Source organism: Oncorhynchus tshawytscha, linkage group LG10 (genome assembly GCF_018296145.1).
Source record: "Oncorhynchus tshawytscha isolate Ot180627B linkage group LG10, Otsh_v2.0, whole genome shotgun sequence".
Lineage (NCBI taxonomy): Eukaryota > Metazoa > Chordata > Actinopteri > Salmoniformes > Salmonidae > Oncorhynchus > Oncorhynchus tshawytscha.
Genome location: NC_056438.1, coordinates 15,291,418 through 15,305,308, shown reverse-complemented (window position 1 = coordinate 15,305,308; position 13,891 = coordinate 15,291,418). Strand labels below are relative to the sequence as shown.

At 38.0% G+C, this 13,891-nt stretch overlaps 1 protein-coding gene across 3 annotated transcripts; it reads right to left on the bottom strand.

Moving 5' to 3' along the window:
- Window positions 1-55: 55 nt before the first annotated feature.
- On the bottom strand, window positions 56-11,387 carry LOC112233964 (butyrophilin subfamily 1 member A1-like). Of its 3 annotated transcripts, XM_042329511.1 has the most exons (7): window positions 11,256-11,386; window positions 9,532-9,612; window positions 9,137-9,286; window positions 4,780-4,812; window positions 3,680-3,712; window positions 2,441-2,458; window positions 56-1,262 (listed from the first exon to the last, which is right to left on the bottom strand). In XM_042329511.1, exons 2-7 carry the CDS (start codon window positions 9,599-9,601, stop codon window positions 709-711), a joined length of 858 nt encoding a protein of 285 aa, XP_042185445.1. In that variant the 5' UTR covers window positions 9,602-9,612; window positions 11,256-11,386; the 3' UTR covers window positions 56-708. The 3 variants fall into 3 exon arrangements, with proteins under 3 accessions (XP_042185445.1, XP_024257692.1, XP_042185446.1); XM_024401924.2 differs by lacking the exon at window positions 3,680-3,712 and having other exon boundaries at window positions 11,256-11,387; XM_042329512.1 differs by lacking the exons at window positions 9,137-9,286; window positions 9,532-9,612 and having other exon boundaries at window positions 11,256-11,385.
- Window positions 11,388-13,891: the final 2,504 nt, after the last annotated feature.

Genomic DNA, 13,891 nt, shown 5'->3' with positions numbered 1-13,891 from the left:
ACTCAAAGGCCTCATTTACATTTATTAAAATGTGTGTTCATCACAAAAAAACATGTTTAATTTATAAATCCCAATATTTATTGCAGAATTTATGTAAATTCCATATTTTCATTTCAAGTTCACGATTTATAAATCACATGTTCCTGTAGATGTCATATGTACAATTTACAATCAAATCTGTGGGTGCAAACATTTTATTAATGTGGTCCCAGAATAGCAGTCTTTACGAAGGCCTCTGATGCTTGTGCTGACCAATGGCTGATTACAAACCTTCCTAATCTAACAAACTGATTGATCCTCATGATCGCAAGGTATAAACTGATACACATACAAGTCTTAAAAGCAATATTTTGTTTTTCACAAATCAATACAGTGTACAGTATATGTGTATGAAGGGAGGCATAACATTACCTGTGCATTATGCATGATTTCTCTTCTAATATCCGTGTGGTTTGAGAAAAATACAACTGAAATAGCTGCATTACATTCAACAAAGTTGAAGAATATAAAGTAAATTTGAGGAAAAAAATATCATACATTTTCAACAATTTCAAGCATATGCCTAAATATTACTGAAGTGACAATTATTCACATTCAATAATTGTAATTTGACCATTATTACTGTAAGACCACTCAGCCAAGTTAAGCTTTCTATCACAATAAAGTATCCTACTGACAGGTGTAGAGGGGATCCTTTCATGTTTTACATTATTTCCAGTTTTTAGTTGAAATTGACAAAATTGTGATGGGCTGTTTTTCATACTTCCAGGGTGAGAAAAGTGGGCGGACATCATCCTCATAACTTGGTCCATTGGTAAATGAATAGATGAGTGAATTATCTTCTGCATTGTAGAAAGTCACCTTCCTTTCCTGATAATCCACATAGATACCCACTCGGTGTGGAATTCTTTCATTAAGGACATCATCACCCATGAATGTTTTAAGGTTTTCGCCATTGGAGATCCTGACTACCCAGAAGCCTTTGTCAGGGCTGAGAACCAACTGTCCTTTCCTGTTAGCTGTTGCGCTAGTAACACCAAGTACCCAGTCCTTGTTCTCCTTTACACACACCTCCCAGTAGGCCCTCATAGCACGGACCATACTGCCCAACACATAGGGGTCTTCATCAAAATGCTTGTCAATGTCATTCTTGTCAATCTCTGTCTGTGGTCCTCCTTTTTGTGTCACCCACTCCACAACTTTCCCATTGCGTGATATCTTCAGCTGAGAGTGAGCTGTTTTTCCATCTAGAACAACATCCACTGATGATAACAAAAAAAAGAGTCAACCAATTATGTCATATTTGGTAAGACTTCATTTTAAGGTACACATATTAGCAACTGATTTGTGGTTCATAAGTGTGTATATGAGTAGCTAATAAGGCCCTGAGTATGTCTTACTAGCCATATAGTAGGCCTTAATCCAGTGTTTTCTTATTCAAACATTATACCTTTAAAGGGGCAGTGCGGTCAAAAACGTGATTCTCCTGTTTTGTTAATAATATTTCCACACTATGAAGTCAAAATAAGACTCTGAAATTCCCAAAATTATGATAATGCCATTTTAGTGTTAGAGCTTGGAATTTCAGCCAGTTCAGGTAGGATGGAGTTTGTGTCCTACAGCATGACATCACGATCTGTTCTGATTCTTATCATCTTTAATTTGCATAATGTATCCTCCTACTTTGAAGGGGCTAGCGAGGTAGGCTCTGAGTCTAGACGATCCTATCCACCAATCAACGCTGTTTATGTAAATATATTTACATTTGTATCATCATCATCATCAGGCTGAGCATTTATTTGGCAAAATGAGTATCAGGGAAATACAAGTATATAGATATATACACACAGTTATTTGGCAAAATGAGAATCAGGGAAATACATGTATATACATTTATACACAGTTATTTTCATGAAATAAACACATTTACCAGATATACAGTGATGATTTGAAAATAAAAATAAAAACTGCACTCTTAAAGAGCAAGTTAGATGAGATACAGATTGCTAGGAAGCTGTCTCAACGTGGGACTAATAAGGGCATGGCAGCTTAAAATGTCTTTCCACATGCTAACCTCTCATCATTACCAATAACAGGGGAGGTTAGCATGTCTTGGAGGTGTGATCTTTGACCCTCTGTAACTTTCTCACTCAACATTATTCACGATTCATTCAGGATTTTCCCTAATGGTAGCATCCACATTCATGTAGATACGTTTCAATTAATTTTGATTGTTATTTGTCATAAAAGTGACTCCAAAATGACAAAATACATCATTTACCATTAATTTATATTGTGCACAACATCATTTTGGTTGAAGATCTGATAATATTCAGTGTAAATAATTTGCAAAAATAGAGAAAATCAGAACAGGGGAAATACTTTTTCACAGCAGGGTTGAATATTTACACATAGAAAGAATATGATTAAAGCGGATTACCTTCATGTGAGCGCGCCTCTAGAAAAGAAAAGGAAACAGACAGGTTTAACATGTTTCAGTCTTATTATAGGACTGTGATTTGTTAACCCTATCAGTCCCAAGGCCGCAGCAAAAATCGTCAATTTCCTTTATTCTGACTTTAATTTATCTCAATGTCCAACGATTAAGTGTTTCACCGTTTCCTTTTCATGACAACCAGGGCTACAAATAGAACACAAAACAAGTTGACATAAACAGTTGCATTCATGAGTTGTATTGACAAATGTCAATAATAAAAAAAGGTCAGCCAAAACAACAACCTGATCAAAGAAATGTATATGAATGCTGTATGTACAGAAATGGTTTGCTCACAAGGAAATGGATATCCAACTAGTCAGTGACAACTGTGTAGAGTTTGAAGTTTGTGACAGAAACTATGTGAGCTTATTACAGTGTTATAGACACTATGTCCTGGGATTTCCTATGATGTTCACTGTAGAACAACCCTTTACCTTCTAACAACTCTTGTGTAGCTTGTGAGGTCATAGAGCAAAACATGTTACATGTGCATGTTTGTGAGATTCTCCGATTTTCAACCCTGGCCCCCTTCGGGACCTGCCCTTGTCTCATCAACACGGCTCTAGCTCAGCCCCCGTTAATCACACAGACTAATGGTTGGTATTTACGGATGTGGAAGAAACAATCAAGGAGTTTAAAAGGGGTTAGAAGTCCAAAATGTGTCAGTGTGTAACGGTTTTCTAGTGGTGATGAAGGAGCGTCGGACCAAACTGCAGCGTGTCGATTGAGATTCATGTTTAATCAAATAAAGAAACACGAACACTACACAAAACAATAAACGTAATCGAAACCGAAACAGCCTATCTAGTGCAAACTAACCGAGAGTACACATAGGACACTAAGGACAATCACCCACGACAAACTCAAAGAATATGGCTGCCTAAATATGGTTCCCAATCAGAGACAACGATAAGCACCTGCCTCTGATTGAGAACCATTCCAGACAGCCATAGACTTTGCTAGATAACCCACTAAGCTACAATCCCAATACCACCACCAAAACCCCAAGACAAACACACCACAATTACAAAAACCCCATGCCACACCCTGGCCTGACCAAATACATAAAGATAAACACAAAATACTTTGACCAGGGCGTGACACAGTGATATGGTGGGACTCATTGGATTAAGTTAATTTATGTATCGTAAATACAATGGTTAATACTGATTAGCACATTACCATTATGTGGGAGGTCCAATTTCATATTCCTATCTGAAAAAATACAATACAATTAGAACATAATAAAAATACATTAGAAAAGTAATACATCTCACAATTCACTCTTATTCTAGTACTGCTATTTATTTTGTAAACTGTACTTGAAACAGATTCATTTCTGGTTGACTGTTGCTTATTCAAGATTTGAAGTGTCCTGTGACAAAATTATTATTTCCTATTGATATCAGCATGGTTAAGTAACCTTCATTTAGCCTCATCTTTCATTGAAACTGCCTTAGGCATCTTGGGATGGGGAGAGATATTTTTGTCTGTAATGGCAGTATATCCATCCATGTCACCAAATGAAAATATAGAGTACCAGTCAAAAGTATGAACACACCTACTCATTCAAGGGTTTTTCTATATCTGTACTATTTTCTACATGTAATCTATTAGTGAAGACATATAAACTATGAAATAACACATATGGAATCATGTAGTAACCAAAAAAAGTGTTTAAAAAAATCAAAATATGTTTTATATTTGAGATTCTTCAAAGTAGCCACCCTTTGCCTTGATGACAGCTTTGCATACTTTCGCCATTCTCTCAACCAACTTCACCTGGAATACTTTTCCAACAGTCTTGAAGGAGTTCCAGTTTGCTCACAAGGAAATGGATATCTAACTAGTCAGTTACAACTGTGTGGAGTTTAAAGTTTGTGACAGAAAATATGGGAGCTTATTACAGTGGTATAGACACTATGTCCTGGGATTTCCTATGATGTTCACTGTAGAACAACCCTTTACCTTCTAACAACTCTTGTGTAGCTTGTGAGGTCATAGAGCAAAACATGTTACATGTGCATGTTTGTGAGATTCTCAGATTTTCAACCCTGGCCCCGGGCCCCTTCGGGACCTGCCCTTGTCTCATCAACACGGCTCTAGCTCAGCCCCCGTTAATCACACAGACTAATGGTTGGTATTTACGGATGTGGAAGAAACAATCAAGGAGTTTAAAAGGGGTTAGAAGTCCAAAATGTGTCAGTGATATGGTGGGACTCATTGGGTTAAGTTAATTTATGTATCGTAAATACAATGGTTAATACTGATTAGCACATTACCATTATGTGGGAGGTCCAATTTCATATTCCTATCTGAAAAAATACAATACAATTAGAACATAATAAAAATACATTAGAAAAGTAATACATCTCACAATTCACTCTTATTCTAGTACTGCTATTTATTTTGTAAACTGTACTTGAAACAGATTCATTTCTGGTTGACTGTTGCTTATTCAAGATGTTCTTAATTGAAGTGTCCTGTGACAAAATGATTATTTCCTATTGATATCAGCATGGTTAAGTAACCTTCATTCAGCCTCATCTTTCATTGAAACTGCCTTAGGCATCTTGGGATGGGGAGATATATTTTTGTCTGTATATCCGTGTGACCAACTGAAAATATAGCGTACCAGTCAAAAGTTTGAACACACCTACTCATTCAAGGGTTTTTCTATATTTGTACTATTTTCTACATTGTAGAATAATAGTGAAGACATCTACACTATGAAACAACACATATGGAATCATGTAGTAACCAAAAAAGTATTAAACAAATCAAAAGATATTGTATATTTGAGATTCTTCAAAGTAGCCACCCTTTGCCTTGAGGACAGCTTTGCACACTTTTGCATTCTCTCAACCAGCTTCACATGGAATTATTTTTCACCAGTCTTGAAGGAGTTCCTACATATTCTGAGCACTTGTTGGCTACTTTTTCTTCACTCTGCGGTCCAACTCATCCCTATCCATCTCAATCGATTGAGGTCAGGTGATTGTGGAGGCCAGGTAACTCCATCACTTCCCTTGGTCAATTAGTCCTTACACAGCCTGGAGGTGTGTTTTGGGTCATTGTCCTGTTGAAAAACAAATGATAGTCCCAGAAAGTGCAAAACAGATGGGATGGCGAATCGCTGCAGAATGCTGTGGTAGCCATGCTGGTTAAGTGTACCTTGAATTCTAAATTAATCACTGACAGTGTCACCAGCAAAGCACCCCCACACCATCACACCTCCTCCTCAATGCTTCACGGTGGGAACCACACATGCGGAGATCATCCATTCACCTACTCTGCATCTCACAAAGGAAGACATGCCAGTTGGAACCAAAAATCTATGTCCATTGCTCGTATTTCTTGGCCAAGCAAGTCTCTTATTCTTATTGGTGTCCTTTAATAGTGATTTCTTTGCAGCAAATCGACCACAAAGGCCTGATTCACACAGTCTCCTCTGAACAGGTGATGTTTTGATGTGTCTGCTACTTGAACTCTGTGAGGCATTTATTTGGGCTGCATGGCAGTTGTAGTTAACTGAGTTATCCTCTGCAGCAGAGGTAACTCTGTGTCTTCCTTTCCCGTGGCAGTCCTCATGATAGGCAATTTTATCTTAGCGCCTGATGGTTTTTGCAACTGGATTGACTGACCTTCATGTCTTAAAGTAATGATGGACTGTCATTTGTCTTTGCTTATTTGAGCTGTTCAGGCCATAATATGGACTTGGTCTTTGACCAAATAGGGCTATCTTCTGTATACCACTCCTACCTTTCACAACTCAACTGACTGGCTCAAACGCAATAAGAAGAACAAAAATTCTACAAATTAACTTTTAACAAGGCACACCTGTTGATTGAAAAGCATTCCAGGTGACTACCTCATGAACCCGGTTGAGAGAATGCCAAGAGTGTGGAAAGCTGTCATCAAGGCAAAGGGTGGCTACTTTGAAGAATCTCAAATATGAAATATACTTTGATTTGTTTAACACTTTCTTGGTTACTACATGATTCCATATGTGTTATTTCATTGTGTTGATTTCTTCTCTATTATTCTACAATGTAGAAAATAGTAAACATAAAGAAAAACCCTTAAATGAGTTGATGTGTCCAAACTTTTGACTGGTACTGTATAACCAAACCAAAAAAAAACATTTTTTATTTGAAGGTAAACATATACAGTACATCTTCTCACATCACATTTTTGTTGAATACTCAATTCTAAATTAGTGAAGGGCAGTCCAAAATGCATTTATAACCTTTTACTGCATTGGGCTATATCAGGGTCACACAGAGTCTTTCTTGGTAGTCTTAAACAAATCTACTTTGAATGAAAAGTATAAACCTCATATACAGTGCCTTGCGAAAGTATTCGGCCCCCTTGAACTTTGCGACCTTTTGCCACATTTCAGGCTTCAAACAAAAAGATATAAAACTGTATTTTTTTGTGAAGAATCAACAACAAGTGGGACACAATCATGAAGTGGAACAACATTTATTGGATATTTCAAACTTTTTTAACAAATCAAAAACTGAAAAATTGGGCGTGCAAAATTATTCAGCCCCCTTAAGTTAATACTTTGTAGCGCCACCTTTTGCTGCGATTACAGCTGTAAGTCGCTTGGGGTATGTCTCTATCAGTTTTGCACATCGAGAGACTGAAATTTTTTCCCCATTCCTCCTTGCAAAACAGCTCGAGCTCAGTGAGGTTGGATGGAGAGCATTTGTGAACAGCAGTTTTCAGTTCTTTCCACAGATTCTCGATTGGATTCAGGTCTGGACTTTGACTTGGCCATTCTAACACCTGGATATGTTTATTTTTGAACCATTCCATTGTAGATTTTGCTTTATGTTTTGGATCATTGTCTTGTTGGAAGACAAATCTCCGTCCCAGTCTCAGGTCTTTTGCAGACTCCATCAGGTTTTCTTCCAGAATGGTCCTGTATTTGGCTCCATCCATCTTCCCATCAATTTTAACCATCTTCCCTGTCCCTGCTGAAGAAAAGCAGGCCCAAACCATGATGCTGCCACCACCATGTTTGACAGTGGGGATGGTGTTCAGGGTGATGAGCTGTGTTGCTTTTACGCCAAACATAACGTTTTGCATTGTTGCCAAAAAGTTAAATTTTGGTTTCATCTGACCAGAGCACCTTCTTCCACATGTTTGGTGTGTCTCCCAGGTGGCTTGTGGCAAACTTTAAACAACACTTTTTATGGATATCTTTAAGAAATGGCTTTCTTCTTGCCACTCTTCCATAAAGGCCAGATTTGTGCAATATATGACTGATTGTTGTCCTATGGACAGAGTCTCTCACCTCAGCTGTAGATCTCTGCAGTTCATCCAGAGTGATCATGGGCCTCTTGGCTGCATCTCTGATCAGTCTTCTCCTTGTATGAGCTGAAAGTTTAGAGGGACGGCCAGGTCTTGGTAGATTTGCAGTGGTCTGATACTCCTTCCATTTCAATATTATCGCTTGCACAGTGCTCCTTGGGATGTTTAAAGCTTGGGAAATCTTTTTGTATCCAAATCCGGCTTTAAACTTCTTCACAACAGTATCTCGGACCTCCCTGGTGTGTTCCTTGTTCTTCATGATGCTCTCTGCACTTTTAACGGACCTCTGAGACTATCACAGTGCAGGTGCATTTATACGGAGACTTGATTACACACAGGTGGATTGTATTTATCATCATTAGTCATTTAGGTCAACATTGGATCATTCAGAGATCCTCACTGAACTTCTGGAGAGAGTTTGCTGCACTGAAAGTAAAGGGGCTGAATAATTTTGCACGCCCAATTTTTCAGTTTTTGATTTGTTAAAAAAGTTTGAAATATCCAATAAATGTTGTTCCACTTCATGATTGTGTCCCACTTGTTGTTGATTCTTCACAAAAAAATACAGTTTTATATCTTTATGTTTGAAGCCTGAAATGTGGCAAAGGGTCGCAAAGTTCAAGGGGGCCGAATACTTTCGCAAGGCTCTGTACATGGTTATGGGCTTTTAAAAAAGAAGACCTGTACCATGGCAGATATAGAACTTAAATGTATTCAATTTTGGGTTTGCATTCCAATAGTACACTTTATATACATCACAGAAGACTGAAATATAACTAAACCATTTGACATAGAAACACCAGATTTCTGTTTTTGTTATGAATGTTTATTCATTATGAAATTATAAAAGATATGAATAACATTCCACTCATGAGGCCAGTAGAGAGCGATTTGGTCATTTGACTGCAGGAAAGGGCTACAGAAGCAACGTAACATTTTAGCCATACATTCAAAATTGGTCAATCACCCTCTCCTCCAATGACATTAAATCTTCCCAGCAGATTTGGATTTGCATCTGTTAAATGACAAAACATGTCATTTAAGTGTATCCTTTTCTAAAGTAATTTTTTAAAGATAAACTGGGAATTTGATATTTTTTCCTAATATTATGATTGTCTGCTTGTTTCATATCTGCAAAAGAGTTGAAAAAGCTGTCAGTTTCAATTTAAGGGGATTTCCACTACTTTATAACCTCATAGTCTAAACATGCTGAAGATAATGAAAATGATGTTAAAAAGTAATGTGGTGGGATTCCCTGATTTAAGTGATAAATATATTGTTTAAAAAAGTAATAAAGTATAATGAATGAAGCTTTACCTCTACAGCACTTATACCATACCAAGAAAACCACTCCCAGGATAATAATGATCCCAAATGTAACACATCCAGCAAACCACACAGTGCAATTCAAACCATACAGTGTACTGGTTGACTTGCAAGTTGATTGCCTCTCAGTCTCTGTTCCATCTGCAATAGTTAATCAGAATTAGGTCTTGAACTCAACATTTAAATATGTGTCCTCTTTGTTAGAAAATAAACAATCTCTCAGCTGATGATTAAAATAAGTGGTGATGGACATGATATGTTGTTTTTTGATTTTGCTTTATGGTTCAAATGGAGACTGACAACCAACGTTTGGAAATGTGGTACCAGGGTGAATGGCTTAGTCTGCCCTCATAGCCCTTCCTAATACTTTACTATTAGCTTATTACCTTGAGCAGATGAACAGGCAAAAAAGATAAGGAATGTTACCAAACAGATATGCTGGATCAAAGGTCCCATGATGCACCTGCCTGGGAACATAAAACCATGACCTGCATCAAGATTATTAAACTAATGTTGTAAAAGAATAAGTATGGATAGCATTCCTTTATTTTACAAATACTCTTTCAACAAAATCTTTGTCAACAAGTTTACTTAGATATACTTTTGTGCCAGTAGTTTAATGCTTAATGGCACCTCTCCATTTTCGACTGTTTTGTTTGGAACATAATTGGCAGGATCCAGTACCTATCGTGGCATGACAAATCATTTATAAATAAAAGCTATCGAAGATCATTCGAATTGCCTCTTCTTTAATATTCCTTTCTCCACAAATAACGTCTTGTGAAAAAGTAGCTTTTCAGACCGGGCCGAATATCATATGAGTTGATTTGGGTTGGGCCGGTCCGGGTTTATGGTTTTCGCAGCATTGTAACCATATATGTTTAAGACCAACGCGTGGCTGTGTGAGAAGCGCGCCAGTATCTCTCACATAACTAGAATGAGATTAACTTTCTATGAACTCTCTCCCTCTCTGCCCTAATAGACATGAGCCTGCAACTCTCATTTCTCCAGCATTGCACTTCATAATTTATTTCCGTATAGAATCATAGCTGCGCGAAGGTTTCTGGGGGAACTGCAGTACCACAGCCTGGCAGTACACCTGATACATTGAAATACATTTGCCAAAGGTATATAATTACCTCTGGCTGTTCAGAAATAAATGAAATCATTCAGAATAGCCCACTACACAAAGAGAAGGCCTATAATTTAGCCACAAAGGTTAAATAGTTTAATTTAGTCTAGTTCTGGATTGTAGCCCAATAATAAGGAATAGCCTACAGTCGGGAACGCATGGCAAATCGGTCAGTGAAAAAAAAGCATGCAGACAAAACATTTCATATAAAATTGAAAAAATATAGGTTGAAAAGCCACGACTCCTGATGAAAAGAGAAGACTCTATGCTGTAGGCCACCAAAATATTTGATCAATTTAAAAATATATTTTACAAAAGAAAGAGAGAGGGAGATACGTTTTTGTGAACTGCGCATCATTGGGTGAGTTAGTGAATCTGGAAAGCATTTTTAGGACTATAATATCCTCATATTGTAGCCTACAACTATTGTAGGTTAAATTGCAGTTAACCTTTATTTAACCTAGGTGTAAGCTATTGATGGATTCAAGACAAGGTCGTTTTTATTGATCTCAGTTTGTCAGTGTCAAAGTAGCCTGCCATTTTGATCATTTGTGCGATATTAAAAATGATTCTGACAAAGTCTCCAGTCAAGTAAAATGACGTAGAATTGCATGATATGCATTTTTAAAAGGCCAACATTTTCCCGGACCGTAGGTTACAAAAAATGTTTCCCATTTGTTCAATTTCTGTAAGTGCCTCTACTCTACTGCTCAATGCCAATACGAAAATGCGATGATATGCATGAAATGCTTTATGACAAAGGTATTGTTTTCCCCTCATGCGTTCGGGTATCTCAGAACTCCCCAGTTCAGCCCCCTCTACCACCCACTTTTTGTGGTTCATTATGAACCAGAGTAATATACAATTAAACCATCAAAACATTTGAAAGCATTATTCAATGTAAGTTACATATCACATTATTTCGCAATAGATAAAGACACGCTTTTAGAAATGAATTAATTCACTAGAATCTCTTACCTGAATGCAGATAACAGAGTACGGAGCTATAACGGAGTTTCAGATATGAAATAAACGTTATTTTCTCCCCAGAGCTTCTTATAACAATGAGAGTAGTGTTTAACCACACCAACTGTGGACTTTGACGCTCAAAGGTTCAGAGGCTCCCTCTAGAGGTTTCTTTCAGCAGTACACGTTAAAACAGGATTGGCCATACAACTGTAATTAAATGTTTAACAATGGCCCTCTTCACATTTAACAAATCATTTAATTACATAAAAATCGGAGATACTGAAAAGTTATGCTGAAAAAGTGCATTATTATAGCAAAAATGATGCCTTCAAGCTTCCACTAAAGAGATACAACTTCCACTTTGATTTTGGCTGAACTATGCCTCTTTTAACCTCCCCAAGAGCATAAAATCACTAGGTGTTGTTAAGTGTTGAACTAGGGTTGCTATAGCAACAAGAGGATCTACTTTATTTATTTATTTTTCTGTTGTTTGCCTCACTTAATAAACAAACGAAGAAATCTGTTCAACATTTAATACCATGTGTATGGCCTCATGGCCAAACAGATGCAGTACACTCTGACTGGCAAAGTAACACAATCACGTAAATGTCCAACATTTCGTCTTTGCTTATTTCATATGTCTGTTAACATGGAAGTACGCTAATCACTCAAGGAGAAGTAATTAGTGTTCAGTAATGCTTTCTATTGTCAGAAATTTAAGAGTTGTCATTTTAAATGATTCTTCCTCTTGCAAAACCTGTTAAATAATTTAGAAAAATACATGTCTTTAATTTATGCAAGCAGAATTTGGAATGTACTGTAATGAAACAGCAGGTCTCGAACCCTCGACTTTCGAGCCCGAAGTCCGGAGCGCTATCTACTGTGCAGCAAAAGCATGCTCAAGCGGTAGAGTCGATTTCCACGCTTATAAACACAGGGTCGTTACAGTACATTGTCATCTATAGATAAGATGCACATTTCCTGTTCCTTTATTGATTATTTTGGTTTAGTGTGGCCTGTGATAGTTCTCAGAGCTGGAGGGGTTTACTAAATGCTAGATATGTACAGGCACAGACTGTTTGAACTAGCATGTCGGTAGAAATATCTCTAATGAAAATATGGGTCAATATATTGTGTCATGTCTCTGGCTAACTAGCTTTCATTCTTGGTCATTGTAAAGATTATTATCTTCACAATGACCAAGATAGTATTTTTAATGTGATGGATGATTACCAAATTTGTCAAAACAACTACATACAATCAGTAGAAGGTAGTTGTTTCTCTCAATCCTAGTCATCAATAGATCAAACACAGGGTCGACAATGTACTACATCCAGATACCAAATAACATCTTGTATTTTTCACAAATAAACGCTTGTTTAACGTCACAACACAAACTACTGAAATAATTTATGTATAAAATGTTTGGTTTTTTACCTTCATGTAACTAGGCAAGTCAGTTAAGAACAAATTCTTATTTTCAATGATGTCCTAGGACCAGTGGGTTAACTGCCTTGTTCAGGGGCAGAAAAACAGATTTTTACCTGGACCTTGATCTCTCTTTTAACATATCAAGACTGTTTCAAGGACCGATTTTTTCCATCTACGTAACATTGCAAAAATCAGAAACTTTCTGTCCAAAAATTATGCAGAAAATGAATCCATGCTTTTTTGTTACTTCTATGTTAGACTACTGCAATGTTCTACTTTCCAGCTACCCAGATAAACAAATAAACTTCAGTTAGTACTAAATACGGCTGCTAGAATCCTGACTAGAACCAAAACATTTGATCATATTACTCCAGTGCTAACCTCCCTACACTGGCTTCCTGTTAAGGCAAGGGCTGATTTCAAGGTTTTACTGCTAACCTACAAAGCATTACATAGGCTTGCTCCTACCTATCTTTCCGATTTGGTCCTGCCGTACATGCCTACACGTACGCTACGGTCACAAGACGCTGGCCTCCTAATTGTCCCTAGAATTTCTAAGCAAACAGCTGGGCCTTCTCCTATAGAGCTCCATTTTTATGGAATGGTCTGCCTACCCATGTGAGAGACTCAGACTCGGTCTCAACCTTTATGTCTTTACTGAAGACTCATCTCTTCAGTGGGTCATATGATTGACTGTTGTCTGGCCCAGGAGTGTGAAGGTGAACGAAAAGGCTCTGGAGCAACGAACCGCCCTTGCTGTCTCTGCCTTGCCGGTTCCCCTCTCTCCACTGGGATTCTCTGCCTCTAACCCTATTACAGGGGCTGAGTCACTGGCTTACTGGTGCTCTTTCATGCCGTCCCTAGGAGGGGTGCATCACTTGAGTGGGTTGAGTCACTGACGTCATCTTCCTGTCTGGGTTGGCGCCCCCCCTTGGGTGGTGCCGTGGTGGAGATCTTTGTGGGCTATACTCGGCCCTGTCTCAGGATGGTAAGTTGGTGCTTTGGCAAAGTGGGTGAGGTTATATCCTTCCTGTTTGGCCCTGTCCGGGGGTATCATCGGATGGGGCCACAGTGTCTCCTGACCCCTCCTGTCTCAGCCTCCAGTATTTATGCTGCAGTAGTTTATGTGTTTATGGGGGGCTAGGGTCAGTTTGTTATATCTGGAGTACTTCTCCTGTCTTATCCGGTGTCCTGTGTGAATTTAAGTAGGCTCT